We start from the raw sequence: 26,824 nt of genomic DNA, 5'->3' as shown, positions 1-26,824 counted from the left end.
CAGAACACTGAGTAATTAAACTAAGAGGCCATCAAGACCAGTGATTTCTTGCATTTGACAGTACTATCACCCACTCACATTAAAGGTAATTTTGACAGCATCAGCCATTTAAAGTTTCTAAGTGAAATATACTTCAATTTTAAACTCTACTAGAAACACTTACAGGAAGCTTGGTTTACCAGAAATGAAGTGCTGCAACTAGGAGTGCAGCTTATTTCACTTTTTTTTTTTAACATACTGTTTTAAGAAAAAAAGCAGCTTTCTGCATAGACAACTCTAAAATAGGCCAAAAATTGTAGAAGTGCTTTTATACAAATTGCTAGGTTGACTTTCAAGTTTGAACCTTCTCAGTAAGCTAGCAAGTCATGGCCATACCCAATTCTTACAGCTCTAGCTTTACAAAGGAAGACACCAGCAATTAGACATTAAGTACATTCTTCCAAGGTGTGCTGCGAGCCTTCTAATAAGCATCTTCAAAACATCTTACTAATCATCGACAAAACAAAGCTAAGCACTTCACTATACTACCCAAATAGGGGTTTTCATTAAACTATTTTCTTAATAATCACAATTACAAGATTCTTCACGTGAGTTCTATTTTTTTCTGTAAGCCTCCTTTGGCCAGCAATTGATTTTGGAAGCATCTGTGGATAAGAACCTTCCATTTGAAAAATACGCAAAGATTAGAATGACTTAAAAGTTCTACAAAGCCCCTTGAAAACAAACTTACTCTAAAGATACCAATATTGTACTACACACTAGCACACAGGGATACAAAACACACTATCAAATTAACTGAAGTTACCCCTCTTTCCACCTTCCCAAGTCTCCCCCACTCCCAAAAGTTTTCCTACTTATATCGAATTTTTTCATCCATGTCTTGAGGTGGCTCTTCGATAATAAATGAAACTAAGTCTTCCAAACATTCTGACTTCAGCAGAAACTCTATAAGTTTGCGATTCTGAGCCTTGCACTCTTGCAGAACATCCTCTTCATCCATCAATTCCTTCAGTGTCACATCTTCTCTCTCTAGAAGTGTATCTATGTGGGATGACGAATGGAGATCAAATTTCCAAAACATGCTGGTCTGGATAAGAAGAATGTACACAAAGCATTAAGTTTACAAATCTATTTAAGCAGTATCTGCAGTAACACTTCATAGCAGTGTTTCATAGCTTCTAACCCCAAAGGTACCTGCATGCATAGAAACATTCTAGAACTCAAATGAGATACAACAGTAAATGCTGACAATCAAAAGCTACAAAAAATCAGGCTTGATTAAAGATGACTGAATGCTCCATAGTAATTTTTGTAACTTTAGCAATAGCCAGTATGCTAACATTCAAAGATAAAGTTAAGCAGCTCCAGGGTTTTACTTACATGAAAGGAACATGCTAATCTGCATTAAAGAAAAAAGGATAAGCTTGGTTTTCAGTTTATTGAATTTGCTCTTCCCAATCTTTTTTAACCTATGCACCAAGTCTCAGATTCAGAACAACTTGCTCAGCAATTAATAGAGCTAGGACAAGATAAAACAGGCACTGCATAAATGCACTAGAGTATCACCCCTACTGCTGAAGAAAGCACCTATAAAGGTGGATGAATTATAATAATTTCAACTTGCAGGCAGCACACATCAAAGTGCTGGAGCTAATTTCAACACAGGACCTACTCTCCCACTGTACCTCCCTCCACAAACTTGACACAGGAGGAGGAACAAGGGACAAAATATCTTATGCAAACACATGACAGGGCAGTGGCCCCAACCACTGAAAGACTGTAAAAAAAGGCTGTAACAGAAATGTATAAGGATGAGCAACTTCATCTTTCCTTATAAAATGCTTTGGCACCTTCATGTTAATTCTGTTGCTTCAGGACACCTTGCAAGAAGTTGCTACTGAGACAACTGTGCTATCAGAAAAGAATATTCAGTCTATGGTAGATCCAATAAACTACTGCCTTCGCCTCTCATCAAGCCCTATACAAGCATTTGCTCCATTCACCCCTCCCTCCAGAGCAGGGCTTTTACATGACATTTAACCACTGACACAGTATCAGCTGATTTTATGTGAACACAGAATTTAAGTGGATTGAAAGAGATACTACAGATATTATAGAACAGTAAGAGAAACTTTTCTTTCCTTACAATTGGAAGCAGCATGGGTTTGAGCAGTACTCATTTAAATTTAAACAAGGAGAGAAACACTCCTTTTGCTCCTTTAGTAACTGCCTTCCAAGTGAGAAGGATTAATTCAATACATTAATTACTGCTGTGCATTAGCAACATCAGCTGTGAGTATATGTAGTTACCACAGGTAGGTGAATAGTACTATTTTAGTGAGGACTCTTCTGTAAGCTGCAGGTTGTATGCAGAAGCAAGCTTAAAGACAATAATCCAGCTATGCTTTTGTCATACACTCTTATAAAAACCTACAAAAACTAAATTAGAAATATCTAGTTATTGTGAAAACTAAGAGGTAGACAGCTTTAAACATTTATTTCCAAGTTAAAATGGATTCAGCATGCACGCTATAGCTACTTAGAACAGTGAAATGTCAAATTTAGTACTTAAGCAGTTTAGAAAATGGATACAACTCAAACGATCTAGCAAAACCCTTATGACTCTCCTCATTAGCAAGACTTCCAGTATTTGGCCTAAATATTGAAAAAAGTCTAATATACTCACTATGGAGAAGTTTTAATAGCTTTTAGGGTTTTCATTGTTGCTTTAACCGTTACATGTTGATCACAATACCACCTTACTTTGCTTAGCCTTTTGTCAGAAGTTGTAAGCACACATAACTGCCTCTAGATTACAAAACTTTCTCTTTAAAGATATGGGAGTCAAACAAAATCAGTCAGGAAATGGTACAGATAATTTCAATTGCAGTATCAGTACTTATAATCATCTGAGATCTCATGCAAGGATTAAGTGGTTAAAAAATAAAACAAAAAATATTTTCTACTAAAAGTATTAGTAAACTTACAAGCAGGGTTCAAAAACACCTGATCTCACAAGTTAGCTTACATCAAATTATACAGTTATTAAAAACACTAGCTTGTGGGTATACAGGCTACACACAGACTTACTGTAAGCAAGTGAAACTAGTGCATTATTGAAGTCACAGGATATTTTATTTGGGTTTTGGTTTTAATCCTCTAGAAAGTAGATCAAATCCCTCCCCTTGCCCCAATTAGTGAAAGTAGCATCTTTGCAAGTAACCACTATCAATGCTAATTCCAGATGTAATTCCCTCTGCAGTGATTAAAGCTCATTTCAGTAGCTTCAATGTATTTCTCAGTTACTTATTTCAAGAGAAATTCAACAACGGAAAATAGCAACAACAAAAAAAGAGGCATACTACTGCAAACATGTTACTGCGTTATTTCACAAACTGTCTCCCAGGCAAGCTCTTTTAGGGGGTGCTCCCTCAACATGTCAGGTGCCGGCCAGAGATTATTCCATCACTTTTCAACAGGAGCCCAGGTCCTTTGAAATAAGGAAAAATAAATAACATAAAATGTGCCAAAGAGGAAGTCCAGGAACCCTGAAGAGAAGAGAATTTTCTTAGGCGTTATCACTGGCGATAATCTAGAATCAGCCTACCATAGTTCTGAATGGAAGTTTTAAAAACAAAAAGTTATTGTTCCCACAGCCTACTGTTCTACCCTCCCTCCCAAAACCTACCAGTTCTGAAATTTTGAATTATCTTCGTGCTTTTTCAAATTTCAGTCCCATTAACAGAATCAGAATTAGGCCTTATGTTCACAGATCAAGAGTGCTCCTCCCAAAATTTCACTATCTGAAAAATTTATGACAAACTCCACAGGTCAGCTGGGTTGGGTTACTCCCAATGTTCAATTCCACTGCCAATATGAGCAGAAAAATCACATTTGGATTCAATGCAAGATGCAAAAGACTGCCAAATACGAGACATGCTCTAGATTAGATACTACAAGAAGCAAAATAATCCAGGATAATACACTAAAAACTCTGAGATGTGGAAAGAAAAATTGTGTTAAAGATGGAAAGCTGCTGCAGATATTTGACTGTCTTTTGTAACTTGAGTTAGCATTCCGTAATCTCTGACAGTTCCCAGCAAGACTAACACTTCCAATTGATGCATATATGAATTCTGATGCATTCTGAAAGCATGTATCAACCTGCTGACACTTCAAGATCCTAAAGAACACCTAGCACTCAGAAAAACTGCCTTGCTTTCTTTGTGAATATCACTAACAGATTCTTCTCTGAACGAATACTGAAGTAACATTCCAGGTAGTAAACATCTGACTTAAATCTGAAAGGCAACCAAGCAGTTCACCAAAATGAAGAAAGCCTGTCAACTGCTGAGATACAGGTAACTGAAATTCTCACTTGAATTGTTTGCTAGAGAAGAAATAAAGCTTAGTAGCAATTCTTTCAGACTAGGAAAAAAAAAAAAATGAAGCCTCCTGCCTACTACAGCTGAAGAACACCACACTGTGTTTATTTTGTTTAGCAGTAACTAGTCCGTGGTTCTTTCTAGAAGCCAAATGCTTAACTGGCATCTCCATCAAAGAAGTTTGTAACAATTGTATCAGTAAGTTTCTCCATAGCGTGGAGTCAACACAGCTGTCAAACACCTTTCCTGAATACAGGTATTCCTGTTGTCAAGCTACAGGACGAAGACATGAATTCCTGTCAGACAAGCATACCTTAATTTTGGACAATGTCTCTCCTAGATTGAACCTTTTACAAAACAGACTTGTTACTTTAAAGCATCTAGAAGTCCCTTCAGTAAATAAAACTATTAAAATAAGCTGCTCATTTAAGTTAAGCGTTTAAGCATCATACCTAGGTAAAACAAACATGAGAAACACACTTTGCAAGGAGTTACTTCCAACTTGGTACCTCACACTTGAGTGTTGGTAGCTACAAGCAGACATGGGGATCGCGACTAGTGCGGAAAGAAAACTAGAAGGACCTCAGCTACGCAGCTAACAACTAACTCAGCTACCTAACAACTGGATGTGAAAAGCATATACACAGAGTTTCTGGTAGGAACTTCAGATTTTACAGCAATAGCCAGTTTCATTTCACAAGCAAGAAACTTTTTTTTTTTTCCAGAAAAAGTGTGTCAATGTCAAGCTGAAGATCCTGTAATATATGAAAGTCTGAGAAATGCTACATAAAGAGTTATAACAAAGATTGCAATATAAAAAGCTCGGAGCATAACTGTCAATTTTCTTTATGTACCATCCTATTTTCTTGCTATAGTGTTCAAGTGCACAGATAAAAAAAAAAAAATCACTTTTGCACTGACAAGCTTTTCCATGATTGAAACACATCCTAAATTATGTAGCTTACTTCAACAAAACAGGTTTTTACAACTCCTGCATAGCAACTAGCAAAGGACAACTTGGTTGTTGGATGCAAGGAGAGCAGTCACCAAAGGAGTCCTTGGTACCTCCACAGGCTTTCCATAAGGTCTTACATTTCTTAACAATAAAAGCACTTCCAATGCAAACAATCCATTGCCTTCTAAAAACCAAACAGGTTTGGGGAAGGACAAAGTAACGATGAAGATAAATTCTTATGCTTTTATCATTAAAAGAGAGTTTACCCACATTTTAAAAACCTTTAAATGCATTAAGAGATTTCTTTAAAATGGCCCTTCTGCCAGCTTCACATGACCTCAACCAGTTAGTCCCCAGGTATATTTAGTTTCCAGTTTTGTTGTTTGTTCCCCCCCCCCCCCCCGCCCCGCTTTCTCCAAACAACGGACATAATTACCACACTAGCATTTATAAAGTGCTTAGTTTGACACTGGAAATGGACCACCTGTTCAAAACAAAGCTAGGCAAGAATGCACATCTGAAAAAATTTAGAGCTAAACAGAATTACCAGTCACCAAATTGACAGAGAAGACACTAGTGGCTACTTTTTAAACTGCCTATTTCACTCAGCCAGAGCATCACCCACTGCAAACCTGCTGTCTACAACTGCCTGTCCTGTGCAGGCTGGGGCACAATTCCTCAAAGCATTGTAATATCCCAAGACCTATTATTAATTGGGAAAATTAAGCACTTACGCATTTAGTCTGGCATCGAGGGCAATTTGAACAAAATAATATGAAAAAATAATACACCTGCATTCTAGCTTGAAGATCTGGAACAAAGCCGTTCTTTTCAGTAACGGTAATTCACAGCCACACACAGTTATGCTGTAACTGTATTCCCTGCTTTTTCCACTTGAAGAATGCGAGAAAATCTCACATACGCAGCAGCACACATTGCTGCTTCTGCATTAAGAGTTCAGGTGAAAAATAAAGAACTCTGTCTTCTATTAAAATAGTATGGTTTTTAAGTAGTGGAAAAACTCTGCTCTTAACTATTCTTTAGTTTTTATTCTAAATACTTCAAATACAATAGAGACCATACTTACCCAATAGCCTATTCGAAAATAAATTTATTTTCGGTTAAAGCAGTGAGGTTCATTGCAAGTGTTATTAGCTAGAAAGATACGTTACTGTTACACAGGCCATGAACACAAGCCCTAGTTCTTGAGAAATACTCCATTACTTACACTAACAATTAGACGACTATTATTATAAGCCAGTGAAGTTTCTTCGAAACTTTGTGGGGGAGGGAGCCAATAGATGATCTGAAATTAAAAGGCACACAAGGGGAGGTGTACAGGCAGTCCTGTGCCCAAGAGGCAGCAGAATGGCACGGGAAAGGGGCCCTCTGCCCCCCTGACCCTCATCCTTCTTCCACAAGGACATCTTTCAGGACACAGGCCCCCCCCCCCCCCCCCCCAACTCCCAGAACAACCACATTTGGCCATATGCATTGCCATCACAGTGGCCTCCTGATGTCACGAGCCACCTCACTGCCTTTTTCTCCAGGCCCTATAAATACAGGGATGCCAGGACCTGGCCCCAAGTCACTGAGCTTCAAGTCCCTTGGATTCCAAGGATAATTGGAACAAAGAGGTCCCCCATAGCAGCAAGGCGAGTGGCTGTCTGCTTTTGTGTGGGAAGGCAGATAGGTGGTTGCAGGAGACACAGATGAAGAGAAGGCAGTGTCAGGGGAGGGGCACCATCAGCCATAGGGTAGCAACAGCCATCGCTCATGTGGCTGATGGTGTGGAGTCCATGGAGGTGGATCCACCCCAAGATCAAGAATAATTGTTGGAAGTGAATCCACCTCCCGTATGGCTCCCCTGGCACCACTACACTGTGCTAGAGCTTCCCTCCATGACACCATCAACAAGGCATTGCAGAGGCACCCAGGCAGCACCCTAGCATCAGCCCAGCCTCCACACCTGGCATTAGCTGGGAGGCCCAGCCTCCGCACCCAGCTGTCCCACAGTCCATCTCCCAGCATTAACAATTTTGTTGATTGCTGTGGGTGGTGTGAGCCCTTCTCTTTCCCATCCCCCATGCCTTCTGAAGGGATGCCCTCTCCTCTGCTGCGAGCCCCAAGCAAACGGGATGAGACAACCTGGCTTCCACCAGACTGCTGCACCGGAGCAACATGAGTAGTCCCTCAGCGGGTCACTGAGGTCCCTGGGGCCTGGAAGTGGGGCTTCTTCAGTCTGGGGACAAGAAGGCTACCCAATGGGTGGCTGGAGATGAAGCCAGAACATCTGTGGCAGCACATGAAGAACAGCAACAGATCAAGAAAAAAAAATAATTTAGAGACAGTTGTTCATTTAGAGAAGCAGAAGACTGCAGCTCTGCCAGAAAGAAGTGCTGGCCTGCAGCATTAACGTCCCTTCCAGCTGCTTCGTTAGCAGTTCTCTTCAAGGTTGGCCAATAAACAATTTTAAAAAACCCTAAAACAATTAAACAGTAAAAATGCTTTCCTCCTCTCTTATTTGGTATTTTGGAGACTGCATCTGGACTTCTCTGTCCCCTCCTGGTCTTCCTAGTCCAGGACACTGATGCATGGTGCGTGGGCCCAGCCTAGGGCCTTCGAGATGGTGAGGAGCCAAGGGACACAGCACACACAGGCAGGCTGAGGGAACTGCCTCTGATTGTGAGGGTGGTGAGACACTGGCACAGGCTGCCCAAGAGAGGTGGTAGATGTCCCATCCCTGGAAACATTCAAGGACAGGTTGGACGGGGCTCCAAGGAACCTGATTCAGTTGAAGATGTCCCTGCTCATTGCAGGGGGGTTGGAGTAGATGACCTTTAAAGGTCCCTTCCAAGCCAAGCCATTCCATGATTCTATCTAATCATCTTAGTAAGACCTTACCATCATTAAGTTGTAAAATTCAGGAATTGGGGGGAACACTACTTGTACATAAGCTAGTGACATTTCAGCATTTTGAACCATTTACAGGTAAAGTTTCACTTATGTACCAAAACCAAGAACACTACACCTTCTCCCAAATACCATCAATGATTCCTAGGTAACCAATGTTTTGGAACACAAGAGAAACACTTCAGCATATTCACTGCCTACTGTACAATTAGGCTTGTACTACAGATACAATTCCTTTCAGTCATAGTCATTTACAGCACATACGCTCCTCAGCTAACTGCTATACTTTCAGAAGGCAACTACATACTCGAGTGAAATGCGAGCAAGAGACAACATGTGGCAGTCCCTTCTTGACTGGGAGAGAAACAAGTCAGAAAACTGTATGAGGCACAGTAATTTTCATAACATCTTCTGTAACAGCTGTTGCCTCCTCTTCCTAATGAGGAGGCAAATTATCTAATAAGTAGGGATTTTCACTTGCCTATCAGACAAGGGAAGTGGGAGCCTGCTATGGTTGTAGAAGAACTGAGATAGAAGTGAAATGACTTTCATCCTTTATCACACTAGCCTCTCTTATTTATGCACACTAGCTGCACTTCTATCTATCTATATATACATACACACAGAGAGCATATACACACAGATACTATATATAGTTTTATCTTTATAGATACTATATATACTTTTTACATAATATATACAATTATCCATTATGTGCATATACACACACATCCCTATTATGACTGAATGCCCCAATAATCAATTGCTTTGACATGCTGAAGTACATATAAACAAGTCCAAACTAGTTAATGTTTACTCAAAGACACCAATCCCTCAAAATTCAAGAGGTCATAACCATCCAGCAAAAGTACAAAAACCAGCTGAAATCTACAGTTTGCAATGAAGTTACAAGAGCAATTTTATACCAAGCAAAAAGCGTATCCCTGTCAGTTCCTACACTATCTCAAACCACAGGTTAATAAGTGTTAATAAATATAGATCTTAATTACCTGCAATAACTACAAATTCAGACACTGATCTCCCCTGCCCAAGTAGAAAAGATGAATCATTTTGTAATAACTCCACTTCAACAGCCAAACATTTACACATTTAAAATATTCACTGGTTACAGAATTCTCCCAATTATCTTCAAAATGGAAATGAAGCTATCTATGTACTGAGAAAAGTAGATGGTTTCATAATATTACAAAAAGCAAGCTAAACAATGCATAGCTACCCAGAAGGCAATTTAACACTGAAGCATGCAGTTTAGTGCCAAAAAATCAATTGCAGAAGACAGTGTTACCATACTTCAATATAATAACCTATAGTGCTAAACATCATCCATACCTAATATATGTCAGTTCATGAACACATTTGCTTTGAAACTCTTCCAAAGAATTGGAGGCTGGGCAGCAGATACACCTCCTGGCACAAAACCAAAACACTTTAAAACATGTTCCCTGTAAAACAAATAGAATAACCACAACAGTGTGTCTAGATGACCCTTGATTCTCATTGTATGACCAAAGCAGAACAGAGAAAGAAGATAATGCAACAGCAGGGTGGGTTAAAAGACAAAAGTTAGAAACAGCCAGCTAGAAAAAGTACTCAGAAAAAAGCTGCAAGGAAAGGGAAGGAATGGCCACAAAGTCTGCACTGCAGAAGGAAGTGCAGCTTAGAAGATGGTAAATGTGAACCTACAGAAATCAGATAAATAAGCCTTTAGTGGACATCAGGGATATGAAAAACATTCAGGAACCACTTAAAGTTTAAGATAAGGCTTTACAGATGCAGAAGCTAAATCTACTGCTGTAGGTGAAGTTTTAATAGTTTCTTACCTGTTAAACACAAAAGTTTAAGTTAAAAAAACAGAACGATTTGTATTCTCTCAGGCTCCTTGCCCATTACAGGGTATCCTGGCAACAGCAAAAAAATCTTTCAATCTACAGTATTAGCAGATTAGCAGGACTGAATTAGGATTTGAATTAGATGAAGCAGATTTCTTCCTACAACGACAAAAAAAACATTTTAATTTAACACTTAACAGGTTCTATTCAATAGCTCAACAACTGCATGAATACTAAGCATTGCTTTGCAGGGAGTAAAACATACGAACTGAAGGAGGAAACTTGCTAGGAAGGAAAGTATCAGTTTAGTGCAGCACACTCTGAGAATAAATTCAAAAGCAGCTTGTCACCTGAAATACTTCACAATTTTTAAACCAACTTTAATTAAACATTCCCCCTATACTTTGGGGAGACAAAGGAAGAAACTTCATTGCCTCATTAAAATAAAACTGCCTTCATAATTTACGCTTGACTATGGAATCTAACACAAATCCAGACTTCTTTTATAAACTATGAGCAATTTCATATGAAGTAACATCTCCAGACCTAGAAATATCCATTACTAGAGGTTTTTGCAGCAGTCTTTTCTATCCTCGTAACTATTCTCTTGTTATAGTAACATCTGATTTATCCACAAACCTGCACAGAAATAAACAGACAAGCATTAAGAATGCCAGTATTTTGGCATGTCTGTATAAACAATTCAGCCAGTTTCAATTTGAAATCAGTTTATCTTAGAAAAACCACAATACAGTCCACATATAGACTTATAAAGTAACCAGCTCTTTTAAGACAGAATTTGGTCACCTAAAATTCATCATTAAGACAACCCCTGCTTTTGATAGTTTAATACTTGGAATGTAAAGCAAAGTAACATTAAAGAGCTTAATCAGATATCCATAACTGGCTTCAGAGTGACACTTACCTGCCTGTGCTTTGGTCAACACCAGTTAGGCAAGAAATAGCATCCTATCAATTGATGCTTCTTTCTCATGTACTGTTTCTGGCAGTTTTAAGATGAATTTCTAATACAAACATTCACCTTCCCTTTCCACCAGTTAGAGGGCTTTTTGACTTTGCTTTTTTAATGCAGGTTTCAATCAAGACAAGACTTTTGTTTCTTTTGGGAACATGGGTAATATTGTTCTTGGAAAAAAAAAAGTAGAAGTACTAGCAACTAAGAAGGGCAGCAAATATACGAGCATGTTCATTAATTCATGTCAGTGGCTACCTAGTATTTGTCCAAAAAGCTCTGCTATCAGAGTTTGTCACAAATATATCTTCAGCTAAAAAAAAAAAAACCCAAACCACAGACCTCAAAAGCATTTTGAGTACTCTGCCAAAGAGAAGAATGATTTAACTTTACACCTTCTGTGTTAAAGCAGCTGTGTCTTCAAAGCTGTTTCATGATCTTTGCAGATGATTTAACAGTCTCTGCCAACCTAAAGATATACACTACAAATAAATTCCTCTTGAACTAAAAGAAATTCTTGCATTCTAGTTAAACCATCACCCAATAAAAGTGTTTTTTCTTAGCTTTGTTAGGGCTAGTGAGTTTTGTGGCTTGAAATACCACATCGCTTTTTATCTCCAACAGTTCTGGAACCAATAGACAGCACATTTGCATTTTATTCACAACAGCACAAAGACTCCAAGCCTTAATGTACACAAACACTAAACCCAACTTTCCCTAAGGTTATTTTAGTAACCAATATACACATGAACTGAAAGTCAATGCAATACATTGACCATAATACTTTCAAGAGTCATGTGTTTTTCATCCATAGTCCTTCAGGTCTACATGTCAAGTAGATTTGCCAATCCCTTGTGAGTCAAGTGACTAACTAGAGCAGAAAAAGTAGATAAGTTTACTAGACCTAGTTTGCTTTACTAAAGTTTCACTGAATTATTTCTGCATTTCAAATGCACACGTTTCAAAACAAGAGCTCCAAGAAGGGAGAGAACATCACTTCCTCAACTGTGTCATGTGAGAGCAAAATAAGGCGGCTGCTTAGCTTAACACACTGTCAGAAGAGTTTGCAAATTCTTAAGACACTGTCCACAGAGATTTCAATTGCCAGTAAAACTATCCAAATGAAAACCACTATTATTACTCCCCTTACAAGTATGTCTTTCTGGTATTTCTCTATTCCTCTTTGTGTTTGAAAACTTCAGTGTCTAAATATCATTGTTCAGCACCAGAACAATCAGGTTCTGAATTCAATGCAGTAGGATTATATAGGAAAATAAAAACACTAGTGTAATCAAAATTAACAAGATACTAGCACTGCAAGTATTAGAGCATACCCTGGGAAGGGTATTCCACCAGAAGCCTGCTCTGGTCAATCAGGACTTTTTCAGTCCTCCTCAGACTCTACAGGAGTAGAGAGTTTGGTTTAAAGAATGACTTCCACTCAGTGGTATAGATGGTTTATTGGCTGAGACTGTTCCCATCCACAGCACAGATTAGGTATTGAAAGGGACTCCAGTATGAAAAAAAGAAAAGCCACGGGAGTTCTTTCCTTATAAGAATAATAAAATGATCCAACTGATTGGGTGAGGTTCAAGTCTATTTAAAATCTGGCTTTCCTATATCCAGGGATGGCTCACATCCAGCAATAGTTCAGCCACACTAACATGGTACTTCTGTCAGGCAGAAGTGGGGCCATGATTGAAGATACCAAAAATTTAAACCTGAAGATAACATGCAGAGGCAGGATGGAAGAATTGTCTTGTATACATATTACATTCAAACACAAAACTATATACACTCATCACCACTAGACCATATCCATGCTCACACTTATCCGATATACCTGAAACCTAAAGCAAGGCACAACTATCCAGGAGAGCATCCATGTTCATGTGAAGTGTAACAGCATGGTAAACCCTGTTCTGAAGTATTACCTGATGAACTTTATTTACACTTTTTTAGACAGAGAAGTGAACCACTATGTGACTAGCTGCCATAAACAAGACTAAAGAAATTTTACTAATGCTGCATGAACTGGGACATGCTTCCTTCTAAAACCATTCCCATGTATCTCTATTGGCCCAAACACTGAAACTACACAGGTCCCTCTGCAACATTTGTGCATCCTGGCAAAAAAAAAAAAAGGCAAGAACTGCAAGCTACTGAATAGTGCTGCTCTTACAGTAATTCATTCCATGCACTCAAAACAGTAACTTTATATAACCTACTATATATGAAATAAAGTTGTTATAATTAGGTTTTTGCAATGTAAAACACCCCAGTGAAAAAATTCCAGTTTCTTTTCCTAGCCCCCACAGCCCATCATGGGGGCTGACAAACCCACTAGCAGAACACCAGCATCTCTTCAGGAACAATAAAGGTGTCTGAACAACAATTAGTAATGGGAAGCATAGGCCACTGCATGGTTTAGTTCTATTCCCTCTTTGGGCTATATTGTACTCAGAACAAATGCAAGTGTTTTTATGCAACACTGTGCCTAAGTAAAAAATAGATTTCTTTTTCCCTTTTTCCCCTGGCTTATTGGCCCAGAAAGATTTCCCAGTGAAGTTACAGTCTGGCAATACAAAACTGTTCAATGTTAATGCTCAAGGCAGAGCACTGTGAAATCATCATTTAAGACTCATCATTGCTCCTTACCACACACCTCTCCAAATGTCTGGTGGGAAAAATAAAAATAGTAACATGTTCTCCTTAGAACATCCATGTCTTAGGGCTTACTACAGAAGTTAATCAGGAACACCTCTCCCCAAAAACTTTTATATAAGCAACGCCTTGAGCAGATGGTCTTCAAAGAAAATAAACGTGGCCTCAAAATGTTGTCCACCACCATGAATTTGGTAGGGTGGAGACAGATGAAGGGCAGAGAAATTACTGCATCTGATCGAGTTCAGAATTCCAAACTGAACTAGTGAAGTTCATTAAAAAATCTGCATGATAACCAAGGCAACTTTTAAACACTAAGAAGTGGCTCCCTTATGCGAGGACTTAAACTCTGAATGCTTTGGCTTTCAGTTCCAAACACCTTGCTTACAGTGCACACTTGTATGCTGAAATGTCACCACCCACACACAGGATGAGGCCCAGGATTGAAATTCCCTCTGGTCTGACAGGAGCACTACAGGAGGCTACAAAAAGCAGCTCCGCACCACCCCCTGCCGTGCAGAGTCCCTCTGCTGGCTGCCCAAGACTGCTCAAACTTCTGCCAAGTCAGTTCCAAGGGGTGGACTTTAAGAGGTGACAAATGCAGTTGGTGGATGAAGAAGGGAAGGAGTTTTTCTGCCAAGTCCACATGCTGCAACGGCTCAAAGGGTCTGTCAATCACCAGGGGCAGCACCGCCAAGGAAGGGGGAACCACCATTAGGGACCAGGCAACCAGGATTTGCCTCTTCTGGTTTTGCCCCAAATTATATCACCTTCGGCCTGCTGCAGGATTGCAGAGTAAAAGTTCTCCTGAATCTGATGATAAATAAGAAGATGACGTAGAAGGCTGACTTTGTACAACCAACATCAGTTCTACTATTATCTCAACCACCTGATAATCTGAAAGTGTAAACAAGTCCCGAACTCTTGTACTGCTACTCTGGAAATGTAAAAATCAGTCATGTTGACTGACTGCTTCAACAGTACACTCTTCCCTTTCGGTCTGAACATTTAGGGAAAAACTATCGCAATTTACAGAGACAGCCTTAAGGTTAGGCGCATGAATTTTAGCAGAGGTTTCTTCTTCTTAAGCATTAATTCTATTCTCTTCCAGTCAGTACTCTCAAAAGGTGTGTGAGTTTGGATTTTTTCTTCAAGTCTCAGATCACAGGGATACAGCCACCATGGCTGCACTGGTTCTGTGCATGACTTGAGCCACAGGATTAGTTTTCAGCGTTTCAACCCGTCCCACTCTGCTTCAACCAGATGGAACACTGCTGAAAGAGCAGGCTAGAGATGAGAAGACTGTGTTTGGACATGCTTACCAGTATTAAGCAATAGTATGATAAAGAGTTCCCTGAGGTAGTACTAGAATCACTGCTACTAGAGGGCAATACAGCTGCATCAGACACTTTGCTGTACCAAAGCTACTCAGCCCTGTCTCACACTTCCCTTAATTAACCCGAGTACAACATGTTAACTGGCCACACAGCTTTTGAACCCAAATCACTACTCAGCACAGCACACTAAACAAAAGCATATGCATAACTGGCTTGGGCATTTCTACCAAGGCACTGTAGCGTATCATGTGAACATACCCATTTTCTCTGAACAGCCTTTAACTGTTCAGATAAACAAGTTCATCCTCTTTTTCACCTCACTGATTAAACCTTGAAAGTTGGACACAAATCAGATTTTGAGGTGCATGAAAATACATGGAGGTAGAAGAAAGCTGCTTATTTCAGCAACTAGGACACCACAGTGTTCTTTCTGTATAGACAGTGCATTCAAGTCTTAAGAGCTTTCTTTTTTTATGCAAAATCTTAAGTCTTGGCAAAAAGAATACTTAAGATTGTTTGCAGTTCAGAAGCTGAAGTTAGCAGCCTCTAGGAGCCTGCCAATGTTTTGCCTTCTGAAGCTCTAGTCAGCTATAGCTGCTGCCAGAATTAGAGTGGACCCTTTCACTGAGACAGCAACTTCAAAATTAAATCCAAAGCTGTCTGTCACTTCTTGTTTGACTCTTCACTTTCCTTAAAGGTTCCTCAGAACTGTTGCTCAGGTAACCTGCATTTTCACTGCAGGTTACTTGAACTGCACTAGTTAAAGGCTGTGGGCGAGATTATCCTCCTGCTTTTCCTCATACTAAGGTTTACAAAACTATTAAAGTAAGTTTTATAAGTTTTGACAGCTGCACATTTTGAAGATGTCAGGCGAGACTGCCCTTTTAATTAGGATATCAAGAACCGCATCACTAAATATATTAACTATGATTTCTGTGCTACCAGATCCTGCGAAAACTGACAGAACTAATCAACCCACCCTGCATGCACACACAGGCTAATGCTCCCCTAACATGACAGTATCAGAAACACCTTTTGCTTTTCAGACTGGAAGTTGAAATCCCTAACACTCTTCAAAGACTGTGCAGGTCCGATAGCATGAAAAGAAAAATTGAACATATTTCCTCTTTTAATCTTTAATTTAAGCAGGTTAAAATAAATGTTTGATTTTGATTTACCTCTTGGGGAAAGATTACTAATTTAACTTCACTTACAAAAAAGCTTAAGCCCCATCTATACTTATTTCTACAATCTCCAAATTTTCATGTTTATCAATACAAACCCTAGTACAAAAGTAGAAAAGTTATTCCAATGCCAAGCTAGAGAAATAAAATACAGCAGCAGCACCTAGATAAAAGGGAAGTGACGCTACTTTACCACACTTGCTTAACTAAATCTTGGTATCTGCATTTAGACAAATGCTTTAGTGCCATCTGAAATCTTCCCTAGTTTAGTGCCAACGTTGTGGCTTTAGTTGAGCATTCAACCAAGTAAGAGCACTCTCCGTTTGTTTAGAGAACATACTCCATACATTTGGGAAAAGAGTCTATACAGCTGCTTCCCCATCTCTGCAGATATCCTGAGGATGAAGTTAAGTAGTTGGAAAATAAAAATATTTTAATATATATGGAATGTCAATTAAGTACTGGATGCCAATCAGTTGGGTTACCTTGTCACTCAAAGACATCCGAGTAGAAATTCAATATCCTCCACAAGCATTTTACCACCATAAAGTGCTAGAAAGCTCCCTGCCCCATGTTATTTAAACAACGAGCACTTAGCACTACATAGTGAAACTAGAGAGAGAGGCACGACTTGCTTTATTTTTCTGAGAGAATCAGCTACAAAACTAAGAAAAAACAGCTTTGAATGAGAAGAGTTCACCAAGTCTCACCTACAGAAGTTTAATGAATATCATTATTTGGGTTTATGGAAAAATAAGTTCTAAAAGAGGTATCAGAAACCCAGCAAAATAATGAAAGATCAACTGAAAAGGCATCTTGTACATAAGAGTTTGAAGTGGCTATTAAGTTATTATCTTTCTTCCTCCTTCCCCCACCCCCCAGGCAATTTATATTTTGGAGCAAATCACTCCAGTAATCTTGAGTTTTGCCATGCTGTGTTTTACAAACCACGCACATTGCAATTACACCACATTTTTCAGGCACAGATGCCTCTGGTGCCTCCCCTGAACAAAAGTATGCCTTTCCCACAGAACTCTATTTTGATGAACAATACTAGAGAAGTCAAGATTGCCCAACAGAATAAGCCACCTTCTTCCAACTGCAACATGCACCCTACTTATGAAGAAAAAGTCAAAGTTTTATATGAAAGTGCCAAACCTACTCTGTTTTCTCTGTAATCTTCAAGATAATCTTTTTAAAGCTTTAGTTCAATGCTTCTCTCCGAAGCATCAGAATAATACATTTGTTACACACTGTCTTTCAAAATCCTACCATAGTTTCAAGTGGCAAACTACAGGTCAAGTCTACCTCAAAGATTTAGTAACATTTCTTAAAGAAAACTGTTTTCAAAGGGAGATTACTTTCATATTCTAAATCTTCACACTGAAGGGATCCTCAGTTGTGCAATATCATAAGTGCACTAATATATTCATGCAAACAGTTTAAAAAAAAACCATTCAAGCAACATGTCATAGTTTAGTGATACAATGTTGTTTTCAAATAACTCTTACTGTTAAACTGCCTGTTTCTTCACCCTCTTTGAAGATAGGGCTATAACACAATAATTCAACAACATACTTCTAGCATCCATTCCTTCCTACAAGTCCCTTCTCTAGTCACCAATGTATCTGTCAACAGTTTTCTTTCTCCCACTGCAAGAAGAGGTGTCAACTCTCAACATGAAGTGTTACTTTATTAACTAGGAATTAGTGGAATAGGTTGTCCAGGTAAGTGGTAGATGCCCCCTCCCTGGAAGTGTTCAAGGCCAGGTTGGACAGGGCTTTGAGCAACACGGGCAACTGGAAAGGGGATTGGAATTAGATGAGCCTTAAGGTCCCTTCCAACCCAAAGCATTCTATGATTCTATGAAATAACAATGTTATAATTAATCCAAATGCAAGACAAATAGTTACCAACAACTGCATTGATACTTTACAGTTACTGAAAACTGATACTTCTGTGCCCTATGCCTACTCAAGGGATTTGAAGAATAAACTTTCAAAGAAAGCAAGCCATTTAAACTGCTAGCTCAGAACTTACAATGGCATTTATAATAGCCCTAAAAAGCAATGCCCTGCTGAGCAGAAACTTAGAAGTCAATTTACTTAAGCCCTGAATTTAAGTCTTTAATTCTTTTATCCTGTTAAGTAACATTTAGGGTTCCACACAGATTTTGCCAAGTAAGACTTCATGGAATGGTAGTAAGACAAGTCACTCGTACGGCAAGTGGCACAGAAATTAACTTAGTTTGAAATGCTTGGAAGATCTAAAACCAAAACTTTATAGGAGGTTTAGCCGCAATTAAAAGAAGACAACTTCATCTATTTCCCTTCCCAACTTTCCTTTCTTAATTTTCAACTGTCAGTTTGTTTTTGGAGGGATGGATTCACTGGCTGTTCCTTGAAGTTTTTCCTATATTAAAAAAATTGAGATCACTTTTTTCTCTCTACAAAAACCCTCTTAACAGTAAAACAGATTCACCATTTTTACTTTTCTGCTGCTTAGTAGTTCCACTATATAACATCAATTACCAATTCACATTTCTAGAGAAGACGTTAATCTTCACAATCTCTAATAAATTTAAAAAGTTAGACATTGAGATAACCTATAATCCCTCCCTCTCATGAGGATGAGATCAGCACCATAGTTACAAATTTTCTATTGTATCTATCAATAATTTCATTCTTGGCTGCATGGGGCTACAACTTCAACATGGGAGGGCAAAAAGCAACCTCACTGCATTCTAGTCTCCAGCCTTATTCTGGCTATCATATTTTTCTGATGAGTGCAAGTTAAACTCCAGAATTCCCAAGTCCAGGGAAGGGGAGGACTGGACCAGTGTATTTCAAAGAAAAAGATACTGTACCAGCATTAACTTCATTGCTTTCTGTTATATCCTGAAAGGAAGCCAGTTTCCTATAATGAAAGGGATCTGACACCCACAGGTGTTTCCCTATATTACAAAAGATATCAAACAACCTAAGGGTTTTTCAGACACCCATATATGTAAGAGATACAGATTTTTCTTCCCCCCCCCCCCCCTTTGGTCTGCCTTTGATATCCCATCTCTACAATTCCAATCTGGGCAACTACATTTCCTATTCAGTAACTAGAGATTTAGGGATTAATTTGTATTTATAAATTGCATTTTTGAAGCAGAACATCCAAGCCAGGTGTGGCTAGTACTCAGTTCAGCCACATCATGGTTCTAGTCTTTTTTGGGGGTGGGTGGGCTGTGCTCAAAATAAATAAATAACACTTAAGTATAGCAGGACAGCATACCGGAACAGACAGCCACAGAAAAAAAAAAAGTATGTGCCCATCTGACTGAAATCATAATAATAAGACAAGTGGACCTGGCACAACTACTGAGAAATAAAATCATTCAAATATTTATAATGGGTTCAGAAATAGTCAAGTTGCAACTTCAGTCCCCAAACACGCATTACTGGTCTCACAGCAAAATTTATAAACTTTTGGATTGTGACTAGAAAAGAGCCTCAAAAACACAGCTTTCATTATCTGATGGCAAAGTAAATTCCTTTTAAATGAGGAAAGACATCCCATAACACCACAGGTAAAGCAACAGGAAGGACTCAGTAATGGCAAAAGGAATTGTAAAGTTTTACAAGTATCTAACAGTTAATTAAAATTAAGCATTGAATACTACTATCAACTCACAGTCACGAGAGCAATTACCTTTTCTTACAACCTGCAGAGCTCAGAAAGTTCTGCAGTGGTCTTACACCATCAACTACTGGGTTTCTATATGCTCTGCCTTTAAATCTTCCTCCACTTCCCTTCTTTGAAGGGCCACTTGCTAAAACAAAAACAGCACACTAATCTCTACAGTAAAGGCAAGCAGCATGAAAAGACACATTTAGGGTTTTTATGTTGACCATTAAGAAACACAGACCTCTCACTAATGTTATCTTTACCACCTCCTTTATCAGACAAATTTCATCTAAATACAACATCTTTTTGCCATTAAATGTGGCTTGAAGCTGTAACAAAAAGCCCATGATCAGCATCAAATACACACACAGAAGGATCCTTTGATAAATGCTTGTTTGTCACAGCCAAAAGGAAGAAGCGACTACTTCATAGCCAGTTCAGTCTAACTTCTACAGCTGTCACTCACAGGCAGGGAAAAACCACTTACCAAAATGCTATCAGCCCTCAGAAATGCCATGAGCAGTGACAAGCTCCTCCTTCATAACAGCCAGAAAGAGAAACGTGGAAGATAAGAATACAACCCCTATGCTGCTGCAATTTTCAAATGGACTTCCATCTGGAATGCACGCTGACCAGTATCAACATGACATGGAAGTTGGTTTCCTGTAGATGCAAGCCAGTCACAACATAAACAGGAAATCCACCTACCCAAAGTGGATCTGTCCCTGCCACCACAGCTTTGTTTTAGCAGGCTCTAGACTTCCCATCCTTTTTCAAGATTTTTGGTGACAGCAGCTAAATTTCTCAAACAAACATAATCTACTACTAAATATTTTCTAGAAGAGTTAGCTTCCAAAGATACCTGGATATCTGGCAAGTCTGTCAAGGCACTAAGAGAAGAAATAATATGAATTACTGTGGTTCAAACAAGTCCTAAAGTTTTCAGCTGAGCTCTTTAGATTGGAGCCTGGTCAAAGTAGTACATGGTAAGTAAGAACTGAACATGAAGAGAGCCCTATGTCTGCTTTAAAGGTAAGGTTACAGTGTGTTTCACAGAAAGAAGTTTTTCACCAAGACCTTACCTATGATTTTTGCCCTACCGTAACTTAGTGATAAAAAAAACCACAAACAAAAACCCCATAAAACTTGGTTTCCACTATCCTTAGACAAAATAAAAGCAAATAGCATTGTATTTTTATAGTTTCTATATGAGAAACGCTATCTGTATAACCACTGCCATACAAAGATGAAAAATTCACCCTGTGGAGGCGGCGGCTGATACTGCTTTCACAATGTAAGTAGAACTGAAGTAATATGAATCTGTAGCAAGTCAAGCCTTTAGAAATGTCTATTACTCCGTTTTCTGCTCTAACTCAACCACTCAAACCAGTTACAGTACAATGAAAAAAAATAACTTGTATTCACATCTGTACTAGCATTGCCTACAGCCACTGTACTGACTGTATTGCACTACTTGAAATTTGATTAACTTGTTTTTGATTTATCAATTAGAGCACTACTACAAGTGAGAAATGTTCACCACCTAACTGGGGACTAGCATCTTATGCTTTGCTCTTCTAGAATAACGTAACATACGTTTACAGAAAGCATCTTTCTCTCTACTACTAGTTTGGGAAATAATGAGATTCACTCTAAAAACCTCTAGGAGAAGTTAAATTTACACAATAGTACCTTACTTTATATACTCAGATCCAGTTAGAAACTCTGCCTGTGGTCACTGAGGGTGGGAACTGTGCCACTGAGCAGCAGGGATAAAAGTGGCCTAGGATTCACTTGCTCCACAGTAACAATGAGAATGTGTTCGGTACTGGAACTGTTATATTCTAGAACATATTTAATCAACTCAGAAACAAGTCACTAGTTTTTACTAAAAAAAATTGGAAGTTTCCATCCTGAGTCCCAGCCATGTTTTACCAAACTGGAAATCACATGGCCCTTTCACAAGCCTCACGCAGGACCTGCTCGGTCATTACAACAAGGCTTTAGTTTTCTTCATGCTCAGAAGTATCTTCTGGCACAACTGACAAGAGCTGGCCTATGGTCTTTCAGTGCTCATTTTCCAGAAGACCAGTGGACACAGGATAGAGACCACTAGGTCATGTACTCCATCTCCTCGCAGATACACAACTCAGACTGCATATAAATGCTTAGAATTATCTCATTCTAAACGAAATAGGAATGTTCTCAAACTTCCTCCAAGGAAGCTAACTAAACCCACAAATGTCACTATGGGGCTGTTTCTGCTTGTGCATACATTCATGTTTTTTTACCCAGTTCTGCTCCTCGTCACATCTTTAACCAAATCCTCACTACCAATTTCATAGGTGCTCTTCTTAGCCATTTTGCCAGCATGCCTAGCAACACATACCACCACTCCAGAAGAGTATTACAGCTTCATAGTTCCATACAGTTGTACACTGAGGTCCTTTTGGCATTCCTCTCCACTGCTGGCATGCAACACATTGCATAAATTCTGTCACTGAGCATTCCAAGTTTAAGTCCCATGGAAGATGAAAAGATACGCCCATTTAACAGGATTAGGGGATGGTTATACAGAGTAACAACAAGAATAAAGAACAGTCAAAGGGTTAGTTGGGAACTTCTTCACCCGCTCCAAATCACACATACCACTTCAAACATGCTTCCTGGCACTTTATGGAAATTATTAAATAAACAAAGGTCATAAATTGTCTCGTATTTTACAGTAACGGATTTTTTCCCAATATTGTGTGAAGAATTATTCCGTAAACACGCAAGTTGCTAACAGCTTATACCAAACGTCTTCCTGATCCTATCAATTCAGTCTATCCCATTTCCTGAGAAGTGTCCCAAGTCAGCTATAGAGCTGCATATAACATCCAAGAATAGAAAAACATTTTACTTTAGTTGCTTAGTAGCATATGGTTTCTAAAACAGATGCTGGCACCCTGACACACCACAAAAACAATTAAACACACTATGCAAAGCTTTCAACATTACGTTCATATTACCTACATATTTTCTGACGGATCATTCAGGGCTACCTCCCACCCCGAAAAATATCAGGATCAAACATGATCTCTAAATAGTTTCCCAAGTTCTTTGCTCTCTTCTTCCAACTTGACAAAGTGAAACAAGCAAGATATTATTTCTCATTTATCCCTACTTGCTTTATTATTCTGGAAAAGTTTTGCCAAAAACAATGGCTCCACATCTTGCTCTCTGGATAATCCAATCAGACATCTGGTCTTCTAGAATTTGGATGTGGCGTCTACTTTGAGATAACAGACTACTCCTAAACTTGGCACACAAAATAACAGAGGACACAGCAATCTTAAGGGTCACAGATGAAGGTGCTACTATAAGAGATGAATCTAGATGGCAGGCAATATGCTTAAGACAGCCTACCTTACTACAGAAGCATATCACTATGCTCATACTAGTGCCTCTTCTGCCCAAGCAGAAAAGCCACGGTTTCCATCATAGCTTCCAAAGGCCATAAACTAACCCAGTTACATGTGAGAAGTGAACATGCAAGCCTCCTACCTACAAAGATGTAGTGTAGTATGCTGAAACACTGAAGCTAGAAAATGTCTTATCTCAATATACTGATACAGAAGGATCTTAACTAACTGCAGAGTTCAGTAAATACATACTTCAAGGCTTTTTAAGCAGTTGGACAAAAGTGGACATCAGCGGAGAGAAAGGACCAGAGTGTTCTTCAGAATGTTCCTCCCTTCTGACTGCTTCAATCCCATACTGGCTGTTTTTGAGCCAGCTCTTTAGTGTTTCATAGTACATGCATTTCAAGCTTAAGCTGAGTAGAGAAGTAAAGCTGTTGAGCCATAACAACAGAGTTCACTCTCTAACCATCTGTTAACTACATATATAATTTTCTGCTTTAATACTGCTAAATTCAGATTCCACTCTTAATAGAGTTCACTTGAATTTCACTCTTAGAACATCATCTGATTCTCTGATTGGTATACAGGTTATAGCATCACCTCTGTTAACTGCAAGAGAGAAGGGTTCTGAAGGAAACGGTCACATTTTTCTCATTTTAGCAAGTCAATAGAGCGAACAGTTTGCAGGCAGTAAAGGGACACACAAACTAGTATTTTTAATTCCATCAGGAAATAATAATGACTTGTTGATCTCTATTTAAAAGAATTCGAAGATATTACAGTCACATCAGTTTACATATAAATCTAACCTGCTTGCAAAGAAGCTATATACACTACCCTACTTAAAGACATTCCTGTCAAACAGATCCCCTTTCCTGAATTTCTAAACTACAACTTTCACTTTAACACACTGTTTTCCTTAAGTTCATTGTAAACAGATGTCTTCAGCAGTTCTTCTAGCCAAAATAAAACCTTCTAGTAGTATTAGAAGATAAATTCCTTTAACTTGGAAAGTGCAGGATTCAATACTGCATACACATTCTGCTTTTCACACAGAAAGCAAATATGTATCATATATTCAAGCAGTATCATAGATGGAGGAAACATGAGTTAAGTGAACATAACTTAGAACTACAAGCTGTAAAGAAATAAACACGCACACTAGACACCACATTTGCATGAAGCCTCATTAACAAGTTACATATTAAAAGGTAATTCTGTAGCGTTCTTTTATATTTTTATAATAAAGACTCTTGCAAGCTACAGTTAGTCCATGCCTCACTACTGAAAACATAAATAACACAGAAATCAGACTCTTACTAGAATATATGTTGCGAAATACTGAAAATGCACATCGCAGTTCAAGTAACTGTAGTAATCTATTTCGAACACTGAAACAGGGAGTCTTCCCATCTTTCAGCATTCCAGAAAAAAAAAAAAGAAAAAGACACATGTAATTCTGCAGTTCACAAGCTACTTTATATACTACCTGGAAACTTTAAGCTAACTTCATATTCGTCAATTTTTTTAAAAAAACACCAATAAAACCAAATCCAAACCCAAACACACACCGCACTGTTAAGAGCACACTTCGACTCCTTCCACTGAAGATTTTAAGTGTAAGGAATATCACTAGCAGTAACACAAGCTTTAATTTTTAAGTTGTCAACATCTCACAAGGAACACTTCCTAAAGCTATCCACCCACTCTTAAATTTTCTGTACTCTTCCATCGGAACACTTTTTTAAAATAAGCAACACACCTATTCAAAGTATCCTACTGTTCTAACTTAAATAACATCTATCCTGACAGAGATATTTATTCTGACAATTGTATTTCTGTCATATAAGACACAAGACTAACACTACTTCCCTCTTCGAGAAATTCTTAGCGACTAAAGCAAAACAAACCAAAAGAAATTGCAGGTTCAAAGCCAGATCTTGCTGTATGTGTTTAACAGCGTTTAAAGCTTACCCAAACACTGCTATGCTCTTAAAAAAAAAACTAATTGAAAGAAGCTGCCTTGTTAAAAAACAAAAAACTCACAACTAACCAAAAAAAAAAAAAAAAGCAGCGTCCTCACAGGACTATCGAGGCACTGATTTTAAAGAAGGAAAGTGAATGCAAAATTAGCTATCAGCAAGACTTCTCTGCTTTATTATCCGAGAGATAACAGCGAAGCCAGAATAAAGTTCTGTAAGTTACAGCAACAGCACAAGTGACTGTCGGGAGAGGGAGCGGGGCAGGCAGCTTCCCCCGTTTGGACAAAACACTTCACCCAGTTCAGAGCTCCCCCGGTGTACCGGGGAACAATGCACCGCCCCCCACCCCGACCGCGCCACGGCCGGCCCCGCGCCACACCAGGCCGCCAACACTCCGCGCCCAAAAGCTGCCGTGGAGCGGCCGCGGCGTCCCCGCCCCTCCGCGGCTGCCGGCCGGCTCCCCACCCGGGATGAAGAGCCACGGACACCGGGAAGAACCTTCGGAGCAGCTGCCGAAGGACCCAACGTCACGGCCACGGGAAGAAAAGAGGCGGCGGGCGGGCAGCGCTTCCCCCAGCGCGGCCCAAGCCTTCCCCGCCGCGCCCAGGCCCGCGGCCCCCTGCAGCCGCGCCGTGGCCCATCGCGCGTGGCCCGGGCGCTGCGGGCTCAGCGGTGTGGGGGCGCGGGGGCGCCGCACACGACAGCCCCCAACAGCTTCGCCAGGACCCGGCCCGGCGGCGCCTGAGGAGCGCCCGAAGCCCCCCGCACGGAGAGGAGCAGGCGCCAGGCCCGCGGCGCCGCCGAGGAGCCGCCACCGGAGCGCCGATTTGCTCGAAGCGGTGGCGGGGAGAGCTCACCGCTATCCTGCCCGTACCTCGGCAAGCGCGTCGCCCCGCCGCAGGCCCCAGGCTGCCTCCCCTCAGGCGGGAAAGCCACCGCTTGCCACCATCACCGACGCTCCAAGATGGCGGACATATCAGCTCCTGCGAGCCCTCCTCTCCCTCCGCCCCGCCTGCCAATCATACCGCCCCAGCACCGGCCTACTCCTCGGCTCGCGCCTTCCTATTGGGCGGTGTGCGGATCTCGGCCTTTCACTGGCAGTTGGGCGGGTGTCAGTCACTCAGCTACGCGACTGCAACAGGGCCGATGGGGATGGAGGCGGGCTCTCGGCTTCCTGTTGGCCAATCAATGCGCGGGGCGGCTGCATCTCGCTTCCCACCTTCCCGACTTAGCAACAAGGCGCCGTCAGCCTGACAGGCGTTTCTCTCACCCAATAGAAAGAGCAGATTCCTTTTGAAAATAAACCCTTTTCGTCCAATCCGGAGCTGCGGCTTCACAGACCCGGCAGGAGGCCACCGCGGGAGGGGCGGGTGTAGCCTTACCCCTGCGCCTCTCGATTGGCCGGGGCGCGGGGCCACGCCCCTCAGGGCGCGGCGCGGGCGCCAAACTGCCTGACAACAAGTCGGTGGCGCGCGCGGAGGGGGAGGGCGGCCCTCGTGAGG

General features: G+C 40.2%; 1 protein-coding gene across 16 annotated transcripts in view; it reads right to left on the bottom strand.

Annotated features, from left to right (window-relative positions):
* PPP6R3 (protein phosphatase 6 regulatory subunit 3) overlaps positions 1–26,558 on the bottom strand; it is a 64,312-nt gene extending 37,754 nt beyond the window's left edge. For 4 of the 16 annotated variants that reach the window (XR_012630934.1, XM_074884670.1, XM_074884678.1 and 1 more), the window contains exons 1-5: positions 26,197–26,557; positions 10,095–10,262; positions 9,604–9,716; positions 3,363–3,490; positions 855–1,087 (exon numbers count right to left, since the gene is read on the bottom strand). Coding sequence is in view for 15 of the 16 variants with exons in the window: in XM_074884670.1 (XP_074740771.1) it covers positions 855–1,087; positions 3,363–3,374 (245 nt within the window). In the remaining variant the exon portion in view is untranslated. Of the gene's footprint in view, positions 1–854; positions 1,088–3,362; positions 3,491–9,603; positions 9,717–10,094; positions 10,263–26,196 lie in introns of all 16 variants that reach the window. The other 12 variants (XM_074884677.1, XM_074884683.1, XM_074884672.1 and 9 more) reach the window with 9 other exon arrangements.
* Positions 26,559–26,824: the final 266 nt, after the last annotated feature.

Source organism: Strix uralensis, chromosome 15 (assembly GCF_047716275.1).
Source record: "Strix uralensis isolate ZFMK-TIS-50842 chromosome 15, bStrUra1, whole genome shotgun sequence".
NCBI classification, from domain to species: domain Eukaryota; kingdom Metazoa; phylum Chordata; class Aves; order Strigiformes; family Strigidae; genus Strix; species Strix uralensis.
Note: the sequence above shows the minus strand (reverse complement) of the source record. Positions and strands in the feature narration are given on the sequence as shown.